The sequence below is a fragment of the Salvelinus namaycush genome, chromosome 16 (genome assembly GCF_016432855.1).
Source record: "Salvelinus namaycush isolate Seneca chromosome 16, SaNama_1.0, whole genome shotgun sequence".
Classification (NCBI taxonomy): Eukaryota; Metazoa; Chordata; class Actinopteri; order Salmoniformes; family Salmonidae; genus Salvelinus; species Salvelinus namaycush.
This window is the reverse complement of record NC_052322.1, coordinates 44,025,711-44,048,415: the sequence shown is the minus strand read 5'-3', so window position 1 is coordinate 44,048,415 and position 22,705 is coordinate 44,025,711. Positions and strand designations below refer to the sequence as shown.

Genomic DNA, 22,705 nt, shown 5'->3' with positions numbered 1-22,705 from the left:
ACTAACATGGTCCAAGCACACCAAGAGAGTCGTGAAGAGGGCACGACAAAACCTATTCTCTCTCAGGAGACTGAAAAGATTTGGCATGGGTCTTCGAATCCTCAAAAGGTTCTACAGCTGCACCATCGAGAGCATCCTGACGGGTTGCATCACCGCCTGGTATGGCAACTGCTCGGCCTCGGCCTCGCATGGCACTATAGAGGGTAGTGCGTACGGCCCAGTACATCACCGGGGCCGGGCTTCCTGCCATCCAGGACCTCTATACCAGGCGGTGTCAGAGGAAGGCCCTAAAAATTGACAAAGACTCCAGCCACCCTAGTCATAGACTGTTCTCTCTGCTTCCGCACGGCAAGCAGTACCGGAGCGCCAAGTCTAGATCCAAGAGGCTTCTAAACAGCTTCTACCTCCAAGCCATAAGACTCCTGAAAATCTAATCAAATGGCTACCCAGACTATTTGCATTGCACCCCCCCCCCCCCCTTCTACGCTGCTGCTACTCTCTGTTGTTATTATCTATGCATAGTCACTTTCATAGTCATAGTCACTACCTACATGTACATATTACCTCAATTACCTCGACTAACCGGTGCCCCCGCACATTGACTCTGTACCAGTACCCCCTGTATATAGCCTCCACATTGACCCTGTACCGGTACCCCCTGTATATAGCCTCCACATTGACTCTGTACCGGTACCCCCTGTATATAGCCTCCACATTGACTCTGTACCGGTACCCGCTGTATATAGCCTCCACATTGACTCTGTACCGGTACCCCCTGTATATAGCCTCCACATTGACTCTGTACCGGTACCCCCTGTATATAGCCTCCACATTGACTCTGTACCGGTACCCCCTGTATATAGCCTCCACATTGACTCTGTCTCAGGTGTGTGAGTGGCTGAATGTATCCTACTGGTCTCAGGTGTGTGAGTGGCTGAATGTATCCTACTGGTCTCAGGTGTGTGAGTGGCTGAATGGGTCCTACTGGTCTCAGGTGTGTGAGTGGCTGAATGTATCCTATTGGTCTCAGGTGTGTGAGTGGCTGAATGTATCCTACTGGTCTCAGGTGTGTGAGTGGCTGAATGTATCCTACTGGTCTCAGGTGTGTGAGTGGCTGAATGTTTCCTACTGGTCTCAGGTGTGTGAGTGGCTGAATGTTTCCTACTGGTCTCAGGCGTGTGAGTGGCTGAATGTATCCTACTGGTCTCAGGTGTGTGAGTGGCTGAATGTATCCTATTGGTCTCAGGTGTGTGAGTGGCTGAATGTATCCTACTGGTCTCAGGTGTGTGAGTGGCTGAATGTTTCCTACTGGTCTCAGGTGTGTGAGTGGCTGAATGTATCCTACTGGTCTCAGGTGTGTGAGTGGCTGAATGTTTCCTACTGGTCTCAGGTGTGTGAGTGGCTGAATGTATCCTACTGGTCTCAGGTGTGTGAGTGGCTGAATGTTTCCTACTGGTCTCAGGTGTGTGAGTGGCTGAATGTATCCTACTGGTCTCAGGTGTGTGAGTGGCTGAATGTATGCTACTGGTCTCAGGTGTGTGAGTGGCTGAATGTGTCCTACTGGTCTCAGGTGTGTGAGTGGCTGAATGTATCCTACTGGTCTCAGGTGTGTGAGTGGCTGAATGTTTCCTACTGGTCTCAGGTGTGTGAGTGGCTGAATGTATCCTATTGGTCTCAGGTGTGTGAGTGGCTGAATGTATCCTACTGGTCTCAGGTGTGTGAGTGGCTGAATGTTTCCTACTGGTCTCAGGTGTGTGAGTGGCTGAATGTATCCTACTGGTCTCAGGTGTGTGAGTGGCTGAATGTATCCTACTGGTCTCAGGTGTGTGAGTGGCTGAATGTTTCCTATTGGTCTCAGGTGTGTGAGTGGCTGAATGTATCCTACTGGTCTCAGGTGTGTGAGTGGCTGAATGTATCCTACTGGTCTCAGGTGTGTGAGTGGCTGAATGTATCCTACTGGTCTCAGGTGTGTGAGTGGCTGAAAGTATCCTATTGGTCTCAGGTGTGTGAGTGGCTGAATGTATCCTACTGGTCTCAGGTGTGGGAGTGGCTGAATGTTTCCTACTGGTCTCAGGTGTGTGAGTGGCTGAATGTTTCCTACTGGTCTCAGGTGTGTGAGTGGCTGAATGTATGCTACTGGTCTCAGGTGTGTGAGTGGCTGAATGTGTCCTACTGGTCTCAGGTGTGTGAGTGGCTGAATGTATCCTACTGGTCTCAGGTGTGTGAGTGGCTGAATGTATCCTACTGGTCTCAGGTGTGTGAGTGGCTGAATGTTTCCTACTGGTCTCAGGTGTGTGAGTGGCTGAATGTATCCTATTGGTCTCAGGTGTGTGAGTGGCTGAATGTATCCTACTGGTCTCAGGTGTGTGAGTGGCTGAATGTTTCCTACTGGTCTCAGGTGTGTGAGTGGCTGAATGTATCCTACTGGTCTCAGGTGTGTGAGTGGCTGAATGTTTCCTACTGGTCTCAGGTGTGTGAGTGGCTGAATGTATCCTACTGGTCTCAGGTGTGTGAGTGGCTGAATGTATCCTACTGGTCTCAGGTGTGTGAGTGGCTGAATGTATCCTACTGGTCTCAGGTGTGTGAGTGGCTGAATGTATCCTATTGGTCTCAGGTGTGTGAGTGGCTGAATGTATCCTACTGGTCTCAGGTGTGTGAGTGGCTGAATGTATCCTACTGGTCTCAGGTGTGTGAGTGGCTGAATGTATCCTATTGGTCTCAGGTGTGTGAGTGGCTGAATGTATCCTACTGGTCTCAGGTGTGTGAGTGGCTGAATGTATCCTACTGGTCTCAGGTGTGTGAGTGGCTGAATGTATCCTACTGGTCTCAGGTGTGTGAGTGGCTGAATGTATCCTACTGGTCTCAGGTGTGTGAGTGGCTGAATGTATCCTACTGGTCTCAGGTGTGTGAGTGGCTGAATGTATCCTACTGGTCTCAGGTGTGTGAGTGGCTGAATGTATCCTACTGGTCTCAGGTGTGTGAGTGGCTGAATGTTTCCTACTGGTCTCAGGTGTGTGAGTGGCTGAATGTATCCTACTGGTCTCAGGTGTGTGAGTGGCTGAATGTATCCTACTGGTCTCAGGTGTGTGAGTGGCTGAATGTATCCTACTGGTCTCAGGTGTGTGAGTGGCTGAATGTATCCTACTGGTCTCAGGTGTGTGAGTGGCTGAATGTATCCTACTGGTCTCAGGTGTGTGAGTGGCTGAATGTATCCTACTGGTCTCAGGTGTGTGAGTGGCTGAATGTATCCTACTGGTCTCAGGTTAAGGCCCGGTGGTTCACTGCACCTTCACTGAAATTCAGGGAATCTGCTTCAGTTAAATATTTTACTTGAGCAACGGCCAAGTCATGTTATATGATCTGTGTATATTTATCGATTAGCCAACGGTACAGGAGGACATGGTTTCCATTACGGCCTTGCACAATAGCAGCCTGTGAAGCAAACCAAGGCAAGGCACGCTCGTTAATCTGTCTGTGGATTGGAGCGTGTTTTTATGTGTTCAATTAGAAAAGCTTTGTTGAGCTCTGTGTGTTGTCGTCCGCTCTGTGTGTTGTCGTCCGCTGATCTGATCTATGTTTACTGAGTTCTCTTATTATTGTAATTGACACTAAATTAACATGCCCTAATGACTAGGTGTCTATGGGAAATATGACTATTTCATTTCTCATGGGGAACACAGGATGTTTTTCAATCCACATCACACTTTCCACCTCCGTCATGTCCCAACATGCTGTGTGTTTGCTGTTCCCTGGTCCTCTGATGTTGAACGAGGCCCCAGTGATTTCTACATCTCTTTCCTCATCTCTAGCTGCCTCTCTCTTTCTCCTGCTCTTCTCTAGCTGCCTCTCTTTCTCCTGCTCTTCTCTAGCTGCCTCTCTCTTTCTCCTGCTCTTCTCTAGCTGCCTCTCTCTTTCTCCTGCTCTTCTCTAGCTGCCTCTCTCTTTCTCCTGCTCTTCTCTAGCTGCCTCTCTCTTTCTCCTGCTCTTCTCTAGCTGCCTCTCTCTTTCTCCTGCTCTTCTCTAGCTGCCTCTCTCTTTCTCCTGCTCTTCTCTAGCTGCCTCTCTCTTTCTCCTGCTCTTCTCTAGCTGCCTCTCTCTTTCTCCTGCTCTTCTCTAGCTGCCTCTCTCTTTCTCCTGCTCTTCTCTAGCTGCCTCTCTCTTTCTCCTGCTCTTCTCTAGCTGCCTCTCTCTTTCTCCTGCTCTTCTCTAGCTGCCTCTCTCTTTCTCCCGCTCTTCTCTAGCTGCCTCTCTCTTTCTCCCGCTCTTCTCTAGCTGCCTCTCTCTTTCTCCCGCTCTTCTCTAGCTGCCTCTCTCTTTCTCCCGCTCTTCTCTAGCTGCCTCTCTCTTTCTCCCGCTCTTCTCTAGCTGCCTCTCTCTTTCTCCCGCTCTTCTCTAGCTGCCTCTCTCTTTCTCCCGCTCTTCTCTAGCTGCCTCTCTCTTTCTCCCGCTCTTCTCTAGCTGCCTCTCTCTTTCTCCCGCTCTTCTCTAGCTGCCTCTCTCTTTCTCCCGCTCTTCTCTAGCTGCCTCTCTCTTTCTCCCGCTCTTCTCTAGCTGCCTCTCTCTTTCTCCCGCTCTTCTCTAGCTGCCTCTCTCTTTCTCCCGCTCTTCTCTAGCTGCCTCTCTCTTTCTCCCGCTCTTCTCTAGCTGCCTCTCTCTTTCTCCCGCTCTTCTCTAGCTGCCTCTCTCTTTCTCCTGCTCTTCTCTAGCTGCCTCTCTCTTTCTCCTGCTCTTCTCTAGCTGCCTCTCTTTCTCCCGCTCTTCTCTAGCTGCCTCTCTCTTTCTCCTGCTCTTCTCTAGCTGCCTCTCTCTTTCTCCCGCTCTTCTCTAGCTGCCTCTCTCTTTCTCCCGCTCTTCTCTAGCTGCCTCTCTCTTTCTCCTGCTCTTCTCTAGCTGCCTCTCTCTTTCTCCTGCTCTTCTCTAGCTGCCTCTCTCTTTCTCCTGCTCTTCTCTAGCTGCCTCTCTCGTTCTCCTGCTTTTCAGAAGGTAATCACTCTTTCTTTTTGGCCCTTTCTGCCTCTTCTCTTTCTCTCTGCCTTGTTTTTATTCTCCTTCCTCAACTACTCTCCCCTCTTCCCTCAACTACTCTCGCCCCCTCCCTCAATCACTCTCCCCTCCTCCCTCAACTACTCTCGCCCCCTCACTCAATCACTCTCCCCTCCTCCCTCAACCATGATGATGTCTTGGTTAGTCAGAGTCACTGATGTGGAGAGAACATTTACGTGGGTGAGTGGGTCAACAGGATGTAACACTTAGAGCCCAAAATAGGGTATAATAGGGCTGTTCTGCAGTGTCCCTGGTCACCCTGAACACCCACCTTGAACACGAGGGTCTCCTCCGGGTGCTGAGGGAGCTGTCCATTTTATCCTTCACAGATTATCACAGTGCTTCAAAGATGAGGTCACAACAGCACTATTTATTTATTGTCTAGAACCACTAGAATGTCATAGAGACCAGCTCCATCTTCAGCCTAAGGGGACCAGTGATTTCTTTATCTCAATGTTCACCTCTGACCTGACTTCTGGCCTGACTCCTGGCCTGACTCCTGGCCTGACTCCTGGCCTGAGGACAGTAAAGCAACCTGACCCTTGTCACGTGTCCTGTGTAACCTGTTCTGATACCATTATGACCTGTCCTGTGTAACCTGTTCTGATACCATTATGACCTGTCCTGTGTAACCTGTTCTGATACCATTATGACCTGTCCTGTGTAACCTGTTCTGATACCATTATGACCTGTCCTGTGTAACCTGTTCTGATACCATTATGACCTGTCCTGTGTAACCTGTTCTGATACCATTATGACCTGTCCTGTGTAACCTGTTCTGATACCATTATGACCTGTCCTGTGTAACCTGTTCTGACACCATTATGACCTGTCCTGTGTAACCTTTCTGATACCATTATGACCTGTCCTGTGTAACCTGTTCTGATACCATTATGACCTGTCCTGTGTAACCTGTTCTGATACCATTATGACCTGTCCTGTGTAACCTGTTCTGATACCATTATGACCTGTCCTGTGTAACCTGTTCTGACACCATTATGACCTGTCCTGTGTAACCTGTTCTGACACCATTATGACCTGTCCTGTGTAACCTGTTCTGATACCATTATGACCTGTCCTGTGTAACCTGTTCTGATACCATTATGACCTGTCCTGTGTAACCTGTTCTGATACCATTATGACCTGTCCTGTGTAACCTGTTCTGATACCATTATGATCTGTCCTGTGTAACCTGTTCTGATACCATTATGACCTGTCCTGTGTAACCTGATCTGACACCATTATGACCTGTCCTGTGTAACCTGTTCTGATACCATTATGATCTGTCCTGTGTATCCTGTTCTGATACCATTATGACCTGTCCTGTGTAACCTGATCTGACACCATTATGACCTGTCCTGTGTAACCTGATCTAATACCATTATGACCTGTCCTGTGTAACCTGTTCTGATACCATTATGACCTGTCCTGTGTAACCTGTTCTGATACCGTGATAAGTTGAACTTGACACTGATTCTATCTGCATTGTCTGTCACGACAATTACTACAGATCTGTAACGGAATACAGTTACTGTTAGGCGTTTGCATTGAAAACATGTTATTTCATTACATGTAGGTCCTTACTCCCCAATGCTGGTAGTAACCCAGTAACCTCTGTAGAATTGTCTACGATGGAAAGGTTTTCCTGTGATATCCCAGTCGTGGTGGTAGCGTAGTGTACGTTGGGTAGCTTACTGGAGTGTCTGTATGCAGAGTGAGCTCATCCTCTGGGCTGACTGAACATTCTTAGTAAAATAGACACCGCTCCTGTAGAAAGATAAGCCCATTGCCTTCAATCAAAGAGCAGGAAGTCATGACCTTTAAGTTCTCCTTACAGACGGCAAATATAGCACGAAACCTGCAAGTATAACTGTGTATAACCTAAGGAATTGTTTCTACGTTATGTCATTTCTCCATGTCTCCTCATCCAGTCTGCATATTATTGAACTATTCAATCCATAATGTTTTTGTAAATGATGGAATAGCTAATCGTCAGATATTTTGTGTTCTCTTCCATCCGCTTTCCCCTCAGCTCTCAGTGTGGTGGGACAGAAGCTCCCTTCAAGCCCGCATGGCTGCATGGAGGGAAGCTGTTACCCGGCAACAGGCAACCTGCTGGTTGGCCGAGCCATGAATCTGACCGCTACCTCCACTTGTGGTCTTCATGGGCCAGAACACTACTGCATAGTCAGCCACCTGCAGGTGAGAACACACACACACACACACACACACACACACACACACACACACACTCACACTCACACTCACACTCACACTCACACACACTCACACACAATTGGACTTGAAACTGAACTGTTCAATTTCAGTCCCAGGTATAAAGCGCACCCCGCCTTCCTCCCTCTTTCCACCCCTCCCTCCCTCCCTACCTCCATGCTTCCTCTCTCTTCCCACCCTTCCCTCCCTACCTCCATGCTTCCTCCCTCTTCCCACCCCTCCCTCCCTACCTCCATGCTTCCTCTCTCTTCCCACCCCTCCCTCCCTACCTCCATGCTTCTTCTCTCTTCCCACCCTTCCCTCCCTACCTCCATGCTTCCTCTCTCTTCCCACCCCTCCCTCCCTACCTCCATGCTTCCTCTCTCTTCCCACCCCTCCCTCCCTACCTCCATGCTTCCTCCCTCTTCCCACCCTTCCCTCCCTACCTCCATGCTTCCTCTCTCTTCCCACCCCTCCCTCCCTACCTCCATGCTTCCTCTCTCTTCCCACCCCTCCCTCCCTACCTCCATGCTTCCTCTCTCTTCCCACCCTTCCCTCCCTACCTCCATGCTTCCTCTCTCTTCCCACCCCTCCCTCCCTACCTCCATGCTTCCTCTCTCTTCCCACCCCTCCCTCCCTATCTCCATGCTTCCTCCCTCTTCCCACCCCTCCCTCCCTACCTCCATGCTTCCTCTCTCTTCCCACCCTTCCCTCCCTACCTCCATGCTTCCTCCCTCTTCCCACCCCCTCCCTCCCTACCTCCATCCTTCCTCCCTCTCCCCACCCCCCCCCCCTCCCTGACACATGTTGACTTGATGCTCTACATGCCTGCATGTAGGCTATGTGTTCTACCTCATTGCTAACCTGTGGGGAGGAGATACCGCAGCACATTGTTGAGTATAAGGTAACATGATTGACAGGTGGTGACTGTGGAATGGCTCTTAGCTAGCGCAGGGCGGGACATGGTGACTGACAGCCAGTGTAAGGGGCTGGGCCAGGGCCAGGGCCAAAGGCTGATCTGCAGTAATCTTCCTATGGGCTGTTTGTTGTGACGCTCTGTCAGAGGGGCTCCTGTCTGGCCCCACCACTCACCTGATGGGCTGGAACTAAAACTGTAACGCTAGCCCAGCTCTCACTGGGTCAGGGACGGAGGTGGAGTGGAAGAATGGGGGAGGATCTTCCTATGTCAATGTAGATCAGTCAACTCTTAGAACTGCTCAGTTGTAATCTGAGGTTCCTCCATGCTTGACTAATGAGAGATAGATACGTCTGAGATGTGAGGAGAGGGAGAGAGGTTTGTTGATGGAGGATCAGTTTAAGATGGTGGGAACCTAAGCATGAAGAGAGGAATACTCTTATAAGTCTAGGTCCTGAATGAGGGTGTGGCAGGCATATGTACCCCAACACACTATACTGATACTGTACACCCTATACTGATACTGTACACACTATACTGATACTGTGCACACTATACTGATACTGTACACACTATACTGATACTGTACACACTATACTGATACTATACACACTATACTGATACTATACACACTATACTGATACTGTACACACTATACTGATACTGTACACACTATACTGATACTGTACACACTATACTGATACTGTACACACTATACTGATACTGTACACACTATAATGATAATGTACACACTATAATGATAATGTACACACTATACTGTACACACCATACCATACACACTATACTGATACTATACACACTATACTGATACTGTACACACTATACTGATACTATACACACTATACTGATACTGTACACACTATACTGATACTATACACACTATACTGATACTGTACACACTATACTGATACTATACACACTATACTGATACTGTACACACTATACTGATACTATACACACTATACTGATACTGTACACACTATACTGATACTGTACACACTATATTGATACTGTACACACTATACTGTACACACTATACTGTACACACCCACCATACTGATACTGTACACACTATACTGATACTGCACACACTATACTGATACTGTACACACTATACTGATACTGTACACACTATACTGATACTGTACACACTATACTGATACTGTACACACTATACTGATACTGTACACACTATACTGTACACACCCACCATACTGATACTGTACACACTATACTGATACTTTACACACTATATTGATACTGTACACACTATACTGTACACACTATATTGATACTATACACACTATACTGTACACAATATACTGTACACACCCACCATACTGATACTGTACACACTATACTGATACTGCACACACTATACTGATACTGCACACACTATACTGATACTGCACACAATATACTGATACTGTACACACCATACTGATACTGTACACACTATACTGATAATGTACACACTATACTGATACTGTACACACTATACTGATACTATACACACCATACTGATACTGTACACGCCATACTGATACTGTACACACTATACTGATACTATACACACTATACTGATACTGTACACACTACTGTACACACCCACCATACTGATACTGTACACACTATACTGATACTGTACACACTATACTGATACTGTACACACTATACTGATACTGTACACACTATACTGATGCTGTACACACTATACTGATACTGTACACACTATACTGATACTGTACACACTATACTGTACACACCCACCATACTGATACTGTACACACCCACCATACTGATACTGTACACACTATACTGATACTGTACACACTATACTGATACTGTACACACTATACTGATGCTGTACACACTATACTGATACTGTACACACTATACTGATACTGTACACACTATACTGATACTGTACACACTATACTGTACACACCCACCATACTGATACTGTACACACTATACTGATACTGTACACACTATACTGATACTGTACACACTATACTGATAGTGTACACACTATACTCAAATCAAATCAAATGTTATTAGTCACATGCGCCAAATACAACAGACCTTACAGTGAAATGCTTACTTACGTGCCCCTAACCAACAATGCAGTTTTAAAAGTACAAGTAATTAAAGAGCAGCAGCAAAATTACAATAGCGAGACTATATACTGGGGGTACCGATACAGAGTCAATGTGCGGGGGCACCTGTTAGTCGAGGTAACATGTACATGTAGGTAGAGTTATTAAAGTGACTACGCATAGATGATAACAATAGAGAGTAGCAGCGGTGTAAAAGAGGGTGGGGGGGCAATGCAAATAGTCTGGGTAGCCATTTGATTTTATGTTCAGGAGTCTTATGGCTTGGAGGTAGAAGCCGTTTAGAAGCATCTTGGACCTAGACTTGGCACTCCGGTACCGCTTTCCGTGCAGTAGCAGAGAGAACAGTCTCTGACTAGGGTGGCTGGAGTCTTTGACAATTTTTAGGGCCTTCATCTGACACCGCCTGGTATAGACGTCCTGGATGGCAGGAAGCTTTGCACCAGTGATGTACTGGGCCGTACGCACTACCCTCTGTAGTGCCTTGCGATCAGAGGCCGATCAGTTGCCATACCAGGTAGTGATGCAACCAGTCAGGATGCTCTTGATGGTGCAGCTGTAGAATCTTTTGAGGATCTGAGGACCCATGCCAAATCTTTTCAGTCTCCTGAGGGGGAGACTGAATAGGTTTTATCGTGCCCTCTTCATGACTGTCTTGGTGTGCTTGGACCATGTTCGTTTGTTGGTGATGTGGACACCAAGGAACTTGAAGCGTTCAACCTGCTCCACTGCAGACCCGTCGATGAGAATGGGGACGTGCTCGGGTCCTCTTTTTCCTGTAGTCCACATTAATCTCCTTTGTCTTGATCACGTTGAGGGAGAGGTTGTTGTCCTTGCACCACCCGGCCAGGTTTCTGACCTCCTCCCTATAGGCCGTCTCATCGTTGTCGGTGATCAGGCCTACCACTGTTGTGTCATCGGCAAGCTTAATGATGGTTTTGGAGTCGTGCCTGGCCGTGCAGACATAAGTGAACAGGGAGTACAGGAGGGGACTGAGCATGCACCCCTGAGGGGCCCCTTTGTTGAGGATCAGTGTGGCGGATGTGTTATTACCTCCCCTTACCACCTGGGGGCGGCCCGTGAGGAAGTCCAGGATCCAGTTGCAAAGGGAGGTGTTTAGTCCCAGGGTACTTAGCTTTTTGATGAGTTTTGAGGGCACTATGGAGTTGAACGCTGAGCTGTAGTCAATGAATAGCATTCTCACAAAGGTGTTCCTTTTGTCCAGGTGGGAAAGGGCAGTGTGGAGTGCATTAAAGATTGCATCATCTGTGGATCTGTAAGGGCAGTATGCAAAATTGTGTTTAAAATTGTGTTTCTAGGATAATGGTGATCCATGACCAGCCTTTCAAAGCACTGCATGGCTACAGACGTGAGTGCGGTCGATAGTCATTTAGGCAGGTTACCTTAGTGTCCTTGGGCACAGGGACTAAGCTGGTCTGCTTGAAACATGTTGGTATTATAGTCTCGGACAGGGAGAGTTTGAAAATGTCAGTGAAGACACTTGCCAGTTGGTCAGCGTATGCTCGCAGTACATGTCCTGGTAATCCATCTGGCCCAGCGGCCTTGTGAATGTTTACCTGTTTAAAGGTCTTACTCACATCGGCTGCAGAGAGCGTGATCACAGGCTCTGGAACAGCTGGAACAGCTGCTGCTCTCATGCATTTTTCAGTGTTATTTGCCTCGAAGCGAGCATAGAAGTAGTTTAGCTCGTCTGGTAGGCTCGTGTCTCTGGGCTGCTCTCGGCTGTGCTTCCCTCTGTAGTCTGTAGTAGTTTGCCACATCCGACGAGCATCAGAGGCGGTGTGGTACGATTCCATCTTAGTCCTGTATTGACGCTTTACATTTTTGAAGGTTCGTTGGAGGGCATAACGGGATTTCTTATAAGCTTCCGGGTTAGAGTCCCGCTCCTTGAAAGTGGCAGCTCTAGCCTTTAGCTCAGTGCAGGTGTTGACTGTAATCCATGGCTTCTGGTTGAGTTATGTACGTACGGTCACTGTGGGGACATCGTCATCGATGCACTTATTGATGAAGCTCATGACTGATGTGGTGTACCTGGAACATATTCCAGTCTGTGCTAGCAAAACAGTCCTGTAGCTTAGCATCTGCTTCATCTGACCACTTTTTTATTGATCGAGTCACTGGTGCTTCCTACTGATACAGTACACACTATACTGATATAGTACACACTATACTGATATAGTACACACTATACTGATACAGTACACACTATACTGATACTGTGCACACTATATTGATACAGTACACGCTATACTGATCATGTACACACTCCTACTTTCCTATTGATTTCTCCTCAATCCGTTTAGCATCATCTTGTTGTTGTTAGAGGCTCAACCTAGTTAAGAAACCTGCTCTGGAGTTCCCTGCCCCCCCCCCCCCCCCCCTCCCTGCCCCCCTCCCCCTCATGATATATACCTACTGCTTCTGTCTCCCTGTAGGAATCAGACAAGTGTTTTGCGTGTAACTCTCAGCATCCTTATGACCCGTACAACCACAAAAACAGTCACCGCGTGAAGAACGTCATCCAACTCAAGGACAGCAACGAGGACCTCACCTGGTGGCAGTCTGTCAACGGTGTGTGTGTGTGTGTGTGTGTGTGTGTGTGTGTGTGTGTGTGTGTGTGTGTGTGTGTGTGTGTGTGTGTGTGTGTGTGTGTGTGTGTGTGTGTGTGTGTGTGTGTGTGTATCATCTGCAATAATTCCTCCTTGTGGGATTTATTGACTACAGGGGAGGAGGGTGTCAGTATCAGACTGAATCTGGAGGCAGAATTCCACTTCACTCACCTCATCATGATGTTTAAGGTGAGAGCTGTCTGATGTCTGCTCAGGTATTTGTTGAGTAATATCAAAGAGACATGAATTCAAACTATCTATAAACACGTTATTATATCCAAGAGACATGAATTCAAACTATCTACAAACATATTATTACCATTAAAACAGACATGCAGTAAACATCACAGAAATGACGGTGAAATACTTTTACTGAAAGTTACTGAATACTTTTCCCGCTATCTTTCCATAGACCTTCCGACCGGCCGCCATGCTGATCGAGCGTTCGGCTGATTTTGGTCGCTCCTGGAGACCGTACCGTTATTTTGCCTACAACTGCTCCAAGACGTTCTCCAGAGTGCCCGCCCACTCCCTCCACCACATCAATGATGTCATCTGTGAGGAGAGATACTCTGGCATCGAGCCCTCCACGGAAGGAGAGGTGATGACATAGACGGAAACTATACCACTATGAGTTGTACTCCTTTATAATGAATGTACGATTACAACGATCTGTTCATCACCAGTTAGTTTCATCTCTTCGTTACTTTTTCATCTCTTGCAGGTCATTTATAAAGTGCTCGACCCTGCCATACATGTGAAAGACCCATACAGTTTGGAGATTCAAGGTGAGACAAATACTTGGGAAATGAGATCAATTCAGAGAACAAGTCAGAGGAAGACTGAAAGTAACCTATAAACTATAAATTCTGTGATAGTTAATTGATGTTAACATACCCGTTTGTTGTGTAGAGCTGTTGCGGATCACCAACCTGCGGATCAACTTCACCAAGCTGCACACCCTGGGAGATAACCTGCTGGACCGGCGCTCTGACGTTCTGCAGAAGTACTACTACTCCCTGTACGAGCTGGTGGTGAGGGGCAGCTGCTTCTGCTACGGACACGCCTACGAGTGTGCCCCCGTACCAGGGGTGGACGCCAGGGACAATGGCATGGTGGGTGGGGCATAGGCAGCTCTTTTTACACCATGGTTTATGTCACATCTCCCTGTGTGGGAGCCCTTGGTCATTGCATATGAAGATGACTGCGAACGAAATGTCCAAAAGACAATGATAACTGTCGTGTTTTCTTTCTGTGCTGTGATTGGTCAGATCCATGGGCGATGTGTTTGTAAACACAACACTGAGGGGTTGAACTGTGAGCACTGCAGAGACCTCCACAACGACCTGCCCTGGAGGCCAGCCGAGGCAGACAACCCTCACACATGCAGAGGTGAGACTACACTTCACTCAACTGTAGTAGGAAAACAACCCACCCTCACTTGTAGTGGGAGGAATCTGTTGATGTAAACATCCAACACATAATCACGTGGAGAATTAACACTACACACACAGCTGCAGAAACAACATGGAGGACCATTTCTGATGATTGTTATTTTTTTGCTTCTTTACCCAGAATGCAACTGTAACGGTCACTCCAAACAGTGTCACTTTGACATGGCGGTGTACCTGGCCACAGGCAATGCCAGCGGTGGCGTCTGTGACGACTGTCTCCACAACACCATGGGACGCACCTGTGAGATGTGTAAACCCTTCTATTACCTGAACCCCAGCAGGGACATCAGAGATCCAGGAGTCTGTAGTGGTGAGTAGAGGGGTCTGGAATAAAATACATCAGAGATCCAGGAGCCTGTAGTGGTGAGTAGAGGGGTCTGGAATAAAATACATCAGAGATCCAGGAGCCTGTAGTGGTGAGTAGAGGGGTCTGGAATAAAATACATCAGAGATCCAGGAGTCTGTAGTGGTGAGTAGAGGGGGTCTGGAATAAAATACATCAGAGATCCAGGAGTCTGTAGTGGTGAGTAGAGGGGGTCTGGAATAAAATACATCAGAGATCCAGGAGTCTGTAGTGGTGACTAGAGGGGGTCTGGAATAAAATACATCAGAGATCCAGGAGTCTGTAGTGGTGACTAGAGGGGGTCTGGAATAAAATACATCAGAGATCCAGGAGTCTGTAGTGGTGACTAGAGGGGGTCTGGAATAAAATACATCAGAGATCCAGGAGTCTGTAGTGGTGACTAGAGGGGGTCTGGAATAAAATACATCAGAGATCCAGGAGTCTGTAGTGGTGAGTAGAGGGGGTCTGGAATAAAATACATCAGAGATCCAGGAGTCTGTAGTGGTGAGTAGAGGGGGTCTGGAATAAAATACATCAGAGATCCAGGAGTCTGTAGTGGTGAGTAGAGGGGGTCTGGAATAAAATACATCAGAGATCCAGGAGTCTGTAGTGGTGAGTAGAGAGGGTCTGGAATAAAATACATCTGTCTAGTGTTCTATTATTATTTGACCCTGCTGGTCATCTATGAACATTTCAACATCTTGGCCATGTTCTGTTATAATCTCCACCCGGCACAGCCAGAAGAGGACTGGCCACCCCTCATAGCCTGGTTCCGCTCTCGGTTTCTTCCTAGGTTTTGGCCTTTTTAGGGAGTTTTTCCTAGCCACCGTGCTTCTACACCTACATTGCTTGCTGTTTGGGGTTTTAGGCTGGGTTTCTGTACAGCACTTTGAGATATCAGCTGATGTAAGAAGGGCTATATAAATACATTTGATTTGTTCTGCTGTCTGCTTACTTCTATGGATACCGCTATCATGTGTTGTTGGTTATACAGTGTAGATGGACTACTCACTCTATACCCATCTTGGCCTCTCATCTTCCTATTCACCCTGTTGATCTATCTCTCTGTCTCCAGCGTGTGACTGTGATCCTGTGGGTTCCATGGAGGGAGGTGTGTGTGACAGCCACACAGACCAGGACATGGGTATGATCGCGGGGCAGTGCCGCTGTAAGCTGAACGTGAAGGGCACCCGCTGTGACTATTGCAAGGAGGGATACTATGGTCTGAGCCAGAACGACCCACAGGGATGCCAACGTAAGTGTGTGTGTGTGTGCGCGCTTGTGTGAGTGTGCGTGTGTGTGAGTGTGTGTTTGTGTGCATGTGTGTGTGTGTGCGCGCTTGTGTGTGTGTTTTTTATACAGTACCAGCCAAAAGTTTGGACACACCTACTCATTCCAGAGGTTTTCTTAATTTTTTACTATTTTCTACATTGTAGAATAATATTGAAGACATATTGAATCATGTAGTAACCAAAAAAGTGTTAAACAAATCAAAATATATTTTATATTTTATATTCTTCAAAGTAGCCACCCTTTGCCTTGGTGACAGCTTTGCACACTATTGGCATTCTCTCAACCAGCTTCATGAGGTAGTCACCTGGAATGCTTTTCCAACAGTCTTGAAGGACACAGTCTTGAAGAATTCAATATACTTTAAAATGACTAAAACCTAATCTAAACGGTGTATAAATGATCATGGACCTATATTCATACAGTTTTTTGACTGGGTCCAGCTCACTAATAATCACTACATTCATACAGTTTATTGACTGGGTCCAGCTCACTAATAATCACTACATTCATACAGTTTATTGACTAGGTCCAGCTCACTAATAATCACTACATTCATACAGTTTATTGACTGTGTCCAGCTCACTAATAATCACTACATTCATACAGTTTATTGACTGGGTCCAGCTCACTAATAATCACTGAAATTAACTCTAGACAGTCAGGGAGCATAGAAAATAAAATTCCAAAAATGATATAAAACATTTTCAGTGCAGCCCTCCGGATCTCGTTGAAGACCGAATGCGTCCCCCGGGACAAAATTAGTTTGACACCCCTGGTGTAAACAATGTGTGTGTGTTGTAGCAGACAGTGTAAAACGTGTGTGTGTGTGTGTGTTTGTTACCCTCAGCGTGTAACTGTGACCCTCGTGGGATTATAATGCTGGGAGCACCATGTGATCAGATAAGTGGGGACTGCTCCTGTAAGACATATATCACAGGCCGCTACTGCAACCAGTGTCTGGTAAGACTGGCCCTGTGCTCTCTATAGACCTTCTCACACACCGTTTGTCCCATGTTATACACTAATCCTTTCAGAGGTTGTCCACACCGTTTGTCCCATGTTATACACTAATCCTTTCAGAGGCTGTCCACACCGTTTGTCCCATGTTATCCTGTCTGGCTCCGGCGTTCCGCTAGCGGAACTCCTCCCACATTCCACTGAAAAGGCAGAGCGCGAAATTCAAAAGATATTTTTTAGAAATATTTAACTTTCACACATTAACAAGTCCAATACAGCAAATGAAAGATACACATCTTGTGAATCCAGTCAACATGTCCGATTTTTAAAATGTTTTACAGCGAAAACACAATATAGCATTATATTAGCTTACTACAATAGCCTACCACACTACCGCATTCATTCATCAAGGCACGTTAGCGATAGCAATAGGCACGTTAGCGATAGGGAATAAACCAGCAAAAGATATTAATTTTCACTAACCTTCATAAACCTTCATCAGATGACAGTCCTATAACATCAGGTTATACATACACTTATGTTTTGTTCGAAAATGTGCATATTTAGAGCTGAAATCAGTGGTTATACATTGTGCTAACGTAGCATCTTTTTCACAGAATGTGCGGATATTTTTACGACACTCAACTATTCTGACCAAATAACTATTCATAAACGTTACTAGAAAATACATGTTGTATAGGAAATGATAGATACACTAGTTCTTAATGCAATCGCCGTGTTAGAATTCTAAAAATAACTTCATTACGACATACAGCTTAGTTATAGCGAGAGAGTACCCAAAATCTGGGCGCAAACGACTATTTCACATGTTCGACAGATATATGAAATAGCATCATAAAATGGGTCCTACTTTTGATGATCTTTCATCAGAATGTTGTACAAGGGGTCCTTTGTCCAGAACAATCGTTGTTTGGATTTAGAATGTCCTCTTCTCCAGTCAATTAGCACGGAAAGCTAGCAAAGTAGCGCGAAGCTCTCCTTCCTGAACAAAGGCACACAATGCAACACGCCTAAGGTCCCGAATAAATTTCAATAATCTAATAAAACTATATTGAAAAAACATACTTTACGATGATATTGTCACATGTATCAAATAAAATCAAAGCCGGAGATATTAGTCGTCTATAACGGCAGCATTTCAGAAGGCAAAACCAGGTCCCTTCACGCGCTCTCCAGAAAACAGGAAACTGGTGACACGTCATGCCGAGAGCTTTTATTCGACCCCAGATCAAGTTATACACTCCATTTCTTCTCTCACTGCCTGTCGACATCTAGTGGAAGACGTATGAAGTGCATGTATACTGATATATATGAAGCCCAATTATAGGCAGGCCCTAGAACAGAGCATAGATTTCAGATTTTCCACTTCCTGTCAGGAAGTTTGCTCCAACTTGAGTTCTGTTTTACTCACAGATATAATTCAAACGGTTTTAGAAACTAGAGAGTGTTTTCTATCCAATAGTAATAATAATATGCATATTGTACGAGCAAGAATTGAGTACGAGGCCGTTTAAATTGGGCACGATTTTCCCCCAAAGTGAAAACAGCGCCCTCTGTCCTCAACAGGTTTTAAACACTAATCCTTTCAGAGGCTGTCCACACCGTTTGTCCCATGTTATACACTAATCCTTTCAGAGGCAGTCCACACCGTTTGTCCCATGTTATACACTAATCCTTTCAGAGGCTGTCCACACCGTGTGTCCCATGTTATACACTAATCCTTTCAGAGGCTGTCCACACCGTTTGTCCCATGTTATACACTAATCCTTTCAGAGGTTGTCCACACCGTTTGTCCCATGTTATACACTAATCCTTTCAGAGGTTGTCCACACCGTTTGTCCCATGTTATACACTAATCCTTTCAGAGGTTGTCCACACCGTTTGTCCCATGTTATACACTAATCCTTTCAGTTGCCTCGTCTCACAATTATTGTATTGGAAGTTCTGAGTCTGTGGTCATGATGTTGTGTGTGGGTGTCCTCTCCCCCTTAGCCAGAGTACTGGGGCCTCAGTAATGACCTAGCAGGCTGCAGAGCATGTGACTGTGACTTTGGTGGAGCCTACATCAACAGGTATGCCTGACGTTGCAGGAGAATTGTTTATCTCTCTCTGTGTGTGTTTGATGAATTGGCACTGAACAGGAAACTGTTCTTTATTATTAGGTGTTACATGAAATCAAACTATCATACTGCACATGTCTACATTTCTTATCTGTTTGTTGACTCATGAGTTGTAAAGGAACGAGACTATAACGTCTGTGTGTGTGTGTGTGTGTGTGTGTGTGTGTGTGTGTGTGTGTGTGTGTGTGTGTGTGTGTGTGTGTGTGTGTGTGTGTGTGTGTGTGTGTGTGTGTGTGTGTGTGTGTGTGTGTGTGTGTGTGTATATGCAGGTGTATGGTTGAAAATGGCCAGTGTGACTGTCGGAGGAACCTGATTGGTCGACAGTGTTCTGACGTGCAGCCTGGGTACTTCTGTGCTCCGCTGGACCACTACAAATACGAGGCAGAGGACACCGTTGGCCACTCACCTAGTGACTACAATCTACCGGTGAGCATACACAGTACAAACAGCTGTCCACTAGGGCACTGTTCATACTGTAGATGACATTTGAGTATAGTCTAGTGTGAATTTAGTCCTATCAAGTATACCAGTGTTTTCTGATCACAGCTCCCACCTGCTACGTTGATGAAAGTACAATCCTTGGAAGATGTTTAATCTTTCTCTGTTGATAGTTCAGGACTGTGAAAGGTCTTTCTGTTATCTCCCGTGCTTTAAATAACGTGTCTGAGTAAGCACCTTTCACTGATATACTATACGACTGTGCGATTCTTTATTTAAGAGATATATGGTTTCAGAATAAACTTTTTCATGTTTGATCTGGGACACATGTTGTTAACTTCAGGTCACTTCACTGTATTCCTTCCTACTCAAGGTCATTCTCAGTGGATTTCAAACTGTATGTCTGCTTGTTCTCTGTGGAGAACTGTATCTGAGGCCTTTATCTGTACCCGGCGCCTGTTGTGGTGTTTGACAGGATTTATCTGTACCCGGGTTCTGTTGTGGTGTTTGACTGGGTTTATCTGTACCCGGGTCCTGTTGTGGTGTTTGACTGGGTTTATCTGTACCCGGGTTCTGTTGTGGTGTTTGACAGGGTTTATCTGTACCCGGGTTCTGTTGTGGTGTTTGACTGGGTTTATCTGTACCCGGGTTCTGTTGTGGTGTTTGACTGGGTTTATTTGTACCCGGGTCCTGTTGTGGTGTTTGACTGGGTTTATCTGTACCCGGGTTCTGTTGTGGTGTTTGACAGGGTGTATCTGTACCCGGGTTCTGTTGTGGTGTTTGACTGGGTTTATCTGTACCCGGGTTCTGTTGTGGTGTTTGACTGGGTTTATCTGTACCCGGGTTCTGTTGTGGTGTTTGACTGGGTTTATTTGTACCCGGGTCCTGTTGTGGTGTTTGACTGGGTTTATCTGTACCCGGGTTCTGTTGTGGTGTTTGACAGGGTGTATCTGTACCCGGGTTCTGTTGTGGTGTTTGACTGGGTTTATCTGTACCCGGGTTCTGTTGTGGTGTTTGACTGGGTGTATCTGTACCCGGGTTCTGTTGTGGTGTTTGACTGGGTTTATCTGTACCCGGGTTCTGTTGTGGTGTTTGACTGGGTTTATCTGTACCCGGGTCCTGTTGTGGTGTTTGACTGGGTTTATCTGTACCCGGGTTCTGTTGTGGTGTTTGACAGGGTTTATCTGTACCCGGGTTCTGTTGTGGTGTTTGACTGGGTTTATCTGTACCCGGGTTCTGTTGTGGTGTTTGACTGGGTTTATTTGTACCCGGGTCCTGTTGTGGTGTTTGACTGGGTTTATCTGTACCCGGGTTCTGTTGTGGTGTTTGACAGGGTGTATCTGTACCCGGGTTCTGTTGTGGTGTTTGACTGGGTTTATCTGTACCCGGGTTCTGTTGTGGTGTTTGACTGGGTTTATCTGTACCCGGGTTCTGTTGTGGTGTTTGACTGGGTTTATTTGTACCCGGGTCCTGTTGTGGTGTTTGACTGGGTTTATCTGTACCCGGGTTCTGTTGTGGTGTTTGACAGGGTGTATCTGTACCCGGGTTCTGTTGTGGTGTTTGACTGGGTTTATCTGTACCCGGGTTCTGTTGTGGTGTTTGACTGGGTGTATCTGTACCCGGGTTCTGTTGTGGTGTTTGACTGGGTTTATCTGTACCCGGGTTCTGTTGTGGTGTTTGACTGGGTGTATCTGTACCTTGGTTCTGTTGTGGTGTTTGACTGGGTTTATCTGTACCTTGGTTCTGTTGTGGTGTTTGACTGGGTTTATCTGTACCTTGGTTCTGTTGTGGTGTTTGACTGGGTTTATCTGTAGAGATGGGTACCGGACCAGGAGAATGTGGCTCTGTGTGGGCAGACCCACAGCTCGGGAGTAGAGAGTGTGTGTGTGTGTGTGTGTGTGTGTGTGTGTGTGTGTGTGTGTGTGTGTGTGTGTGTGTGTGTGTGTGTGTGGGGACTATGGAAGGTACTGATAGTGTGGCTCTCAGATGTAAAGAGGTTTACACTCCTGTCTGTCCCCCAACCCAGGTAAAGAGGTTTACACTCCTCTCTGTCCCCCAATCCAGGTAAAGAGATTTACACTCCTCTCTGTCCCCTAATCCAGGTAAAGAGGTTTACACTCCTCTCTCTCCCCCAACCCAGGTAAAGAGGTTAACACTCCTCTCTGTCCCCGAACCCAGGTAAAGAGGTTTACACTCCTCTCTGTCCCCCAACCCAGGTAAAGGGGTTTACACTCCTCTCTGTACTCCAACCCAGATAAAGAGGTTAACACTCCTCTCTGTCCTCCAACCCAGGTAAAGAGGTTTACACTCCTCTCTGTCCCCCAACCCAGGTAAAGAGGTTAACACTCCTGTCTGTCCCCCAACCCAGGTAAAGAGGTTAACACTCCTGTCTGTCCCCCAACCCAGGTAAAGAGGTTTACACTCCTCTCTGTCCTCCAACCCAGGTAAAGAGGTTTACACTCCTCTCTGTCCCCCAACCCAGGTAAAGAGGTTTACACTCCTCTCTGTCCTCCAACCCAGGTAAAGAGGTTTACACTCCTGTCTGTCCCCCAACCCATTTGAGAGTAAGATTACTCAATCAGATTACCTGCTGCATGCATGGTGCTAGGACAGAACAGAACAGACACAACAAAAGACATGGAGACAACGGCAGCAGCCCTCTGTTACGTTACCTCCTGTTTCCTCACCTCCCACAGGGCAAGCCTCCTGACTCCTCACCTCCCACAGGGCAAGCCTCATGACTCCTCACCTCCCACAGGGCAAGCCTCCTGACTCCTCACCTCCCACAGGGCAAGCCTCCTGACTCCTCACCTCCCACAGGGCAAGCCTCCTGACTCCTCACCTCCCACAGGGCAAGCCTCCTGACTCCTCACCTCCCACAGGGCAAGCCTCCTGTTTCCTCACCTCCCACAGGGCAAGCCTCCTGACTCCTCACCTCCCACAGGGCAAGCCTCCTGACTCCTCACCTCCCACAGGGCAAGCCTCCTGACTCCTCACCTCCCACAGGGCAAGCCTCCTGACTCCTCACCTCCCACAGGGCAAGCCTCCTGACTCCTCACCTCCCACAGGGCAAGCCTCCTGACTCCTCACCTCCCACAGGGCAAGCCTCCTGACTCCTCACCTCCCACAGGGCAAGCC

The 22,705-nt window shown here is 46.9% G+C and overlaps 1 protein-coding gene across 1 annotated transcript in view; it reads left to right on the top strand.

The window, feature by feature from the left end:
• Nucleotides 1–22,705, top strand: part of LOC120061699 (laminin subunit beta-2-like) — a 72,566-nt gene that overhangs the window by 37,099 nt on the left and 12,762 nt on the right. The window contains exons 3-14 of the mRNA XM_039011594.1: nt 7,076–7,245; nt 12,768–12,903; nt 13,057–13,130; nt 13,354–13,542; nt 13,666–13,729; nt 13,854–14,056; nt 14,213–14,333; nt 14,517–14,705; nt 15,814–15,993; nt 16,879–16,991; nt 19,002–19,081; nt 19,399–19,555. Coding sequence (XP_038867522.1) covers nt 7,076–7,245; nt 12,768–12,903; nt 13,057–13,130; nt 13,354–13,542; nt 13,666–13,729; nt 13,854–14,056; nt 14,213–14,333; nt 14,517–14,705; nt 15,814–15,993; nt 16,879–16,991; nt 19,002–19,081; nt 19,399–19,555 — 1,676 coding nt within the window. The remainder of the gene's footprint in view (nt 1–7,075; nt 7,246–12,767; nt 12,904–13,056; nt 13,131–13,353; nt 13,543–13,665; nt 13,730–13,853; nt 14,057–14,212; nt 14,334–14,516; nt 14,706–15,813; nt 15,994–16,878; nt 16,992–19,001; nt 19,082–19,398; nt 19,556–22,705) is intronic.